This window comes from Phyllobates terribilis, unplaced genomic scaffold, assembly GCF_046119375.1.
Source record: "Phyllobates terribilis strain yellow unplaced genomic scaffold, ASM4611937v1 Scaffold_25__1_contigs__length_18738178, whole genome shotgun sequence".
Classification (NCBI taxonomy): Eukaryota; Metazoa; Chordata; class Amphibia; order Anura; family Dendrobatidae; genus Phyllobates; species Phyllobates terribilis.
Genome location: NW_027362785.1, coordinates 5,256,112 through 5,258,745, shown reverse-complemented (window position 1 = coordinate 5,258,745; position 2,634 = coordinate 5,256,112). Strand labels below are relative to the sequence as shown.

Genomic DNA, 2,634 nt, shown 5'->3' with positions numbered 1-2,634 from the left:
AAAAATACAAGCTGGGCATTTGTCTAATGGCACTGACCTGGAGAGTCCTATTATCAGGTAATTTTTACTGCACAACAAATGCAGCAAAAACAAGAAAACAACGGAGGATTTTTTTTCTCTATATTAAATGGTCAAATAAATTATGTATTCTAAAATGTTAAAAAAACAAACAACCCCCTTCCCAAGCCTTTATACAACTATGTTGATGAAAAAGTAAAAAAAATAAAAATAAAAGATATGCCAAAAGGATAAAAGTAAGATAACAGTACAAATATTACCCACCAGAGGGCAGTCACAGCTTTACAAAGAATCCAAGACTTACATTAATTGTCTCTTCAGAGTCTGAGGAAGCTGCGTGACAACCTGAAGGTGAACTGTAATAGCAGCCATAATGGTTGTCACCCAGCTTTCCCTGGCCCCTGAATAGCAAATTACACAATTTGAATATTTTCGGGAATTGCCTATCAACCATGACGCAGTATTAAGGATTTACTATTTATGCATTTCTACTACTGTGACACATGGGCCGGGGGATCGCCATTCTTGAAATAGGTGTGGGTCCTGAAATTGGGCCCCGCATCGATCAGGCATTTATGGCAGAGTAATAAGGGCCCGATCATCAATACAGGGTGGCATGACCGCCGCTCTGTGCTGTGGTTTTTGGGTCTTTAACCACCGACCACCGACCTTCTCATGGACAATCAAAAGTCATCTGGACTTATGAGTTTTTGGAATTTTATTCCCATATTACACCATAAAAGCACCACATGAAACCTTTCACACCCGTAGGATGTTATATAAAATGTCCCGAAAACTGATCAAAATATTCATCTCAATAAAAAACAAAATTATCCTCAAAAATGTTCCTCCAAAAGTTCATCCAGATATTCCACCACGTCGCCCTCGTCATCGTCTACGATGTTCTGCAGGGCAAACTCGTACAGCTCCTTCTGCTTGGTGGTGATGTTGTAGTAGAGCGTGGCCTCCGGCCTTGGTTTAAAGTTACTTTCCGACAGGTCCCACTTCTCCATGTGGTATTGGTAGTAGACCAAGTTTTGCTTCATCACTTGGTCATCGGGGTCAAAGAGGAGGTAGCTGGCCACGCATGGAGCTGCGTTCCGGACGTCATTGAGCTTGTAGTAAGCAAATTGCAAGTAGTGATACATAGTGGCCACAAACTTGTCCACCACGTAGCCCCCGATGACCGGGGTAAGTTTGCTTTCACAGCTGATCTTGCATTTGAGGACCTCGATGTAGTGGTCGGCCACCGACTGATAAAAGTCTTTGAATTCCTTGACCTCTCGGGAGCCTTCGCAGGCTGCGATACATTCTTGGTACGTCTTGAAGAAGTCCGGTAGGGCCATTTCCATATCGGAGATGGAGGTCCTCCAGTTTTCTCCATTGTAGGCCCTCACGGCTCTAATAAACAAGCTCTCGTAGGTCTTGGTTTCCAGATCTTGGATATGGGACTCTGACTCAGGCATACTCTTGTAGTACGCCATATTCCTCTTCATCATCTCGTCATCGGGGTGCGCCAGAAGAAATGTGTGGGCAGCTGCGATGGCTTTGGGCAAATTATTGTTCTTGAAGTAGGCGTACTGTAAAAACTTATAGGGTTCCCGAGTGCTGAACTCTTCCATGGTCTCCCGGCTAGGCTGCGATTGTCGAAAAGCAGGGAGACCTTGCTTACATCGTTTGAGGCATTGGGCCCTCATGAGAACATCTCCGAACACCTTCAATTCAGGGAAGCCGTCGAAACGGCCCAGGTGTTTGGTCTCTTTCTTGGCGATCTCATTTTTTGCTGGTGGACCATCATCTATTTGAGCCGAGCTGCAGTTGAGGTTGCAGAAAGCCTCGCTGTCCCTCAAAAGTCTGAACAGTCTGAGACTTATCTCCAGGTAGTTGACCGTCTCGGGCCAGTTCTCATTGTTGTACTGGTCTAGTCCATACTTGTAGGCACTTTCTAGGGGCATCAGCTCGTCCCGGGGGTAACTCCTGAAGCTGTAACGCTCATACTGAGCATTTACCGAGACCACGAAGACAAGGAACAGCGAGAAACCAAGACGCCCATCCATCATGATGAAGCCAAGTCAAACCTCAAGACCCGAGAGAGTGGAGAAAGTTATGGGTCAACTTTTTAGCTGCCCAGAACTGGAGAAACGTTCTAGGTTCTTCAAGATCCCTCAATCATAGCAATGATCAGTAACGATACGGAACTCACAATTGATCCCCGAGGGTCCGGTCGGTCCCACAAGGTTCCTAAGTCATTGCCGGTCCTCCAGAAGTCCTCGACACTTGGATGCATGGGGTCTTCTGGTGCACTTTGCAGGTGGTCTCCAGACGGGAGCTGATCCCCCTTCCTCTGAGCACAGCACCACGTAGCACAGGGAGGAGGAGGAGGAGGAGGAGGAGGAGGAGGGAATGGAGGAACTTCTGAAAGTTTCTCCTGTTGCAGCAGGCGGAGGTCTGGGGAAGGAATGTGAAGCATCGCAGGCACGCTGCCATTGGCCGGAAAATAAAAGCCCCCCTTCTTTTTTTTTTTTAAACTTTATTTAGCTTTCTTTGCTACTTGCAGAGAGAACTGACTTCACATGTGGACAGTACAGGGGCTGCTGCCATAGAGACCCCCACCCT

The 2,634-nt window shown here is 46.7% G+C and overlaps 1 protein-coding gene across 1 annotated transcript; it reads right to left on the bottom strand.

Moving 5' to 3' along the window:
- CRTAP (cartilage associated protein) lies at positions 1 to 2,430 on the bottom strand. The gene has a single exon (XM_073660267.1). The coding sequence runs from the start codon at positions 2,076 to 2,078 to the stop codon at positions 855 to 857; it is 1,224 nt and encodes a 407-aa protein (XP_073516368.1). The 5' UTR covers positions 2,079 to 2,430; the 3' UTR covers positions 1 to 854.
- Between the last annotated feature and the right edge of the window lie 204 nt (positions 2,431 to 2,634).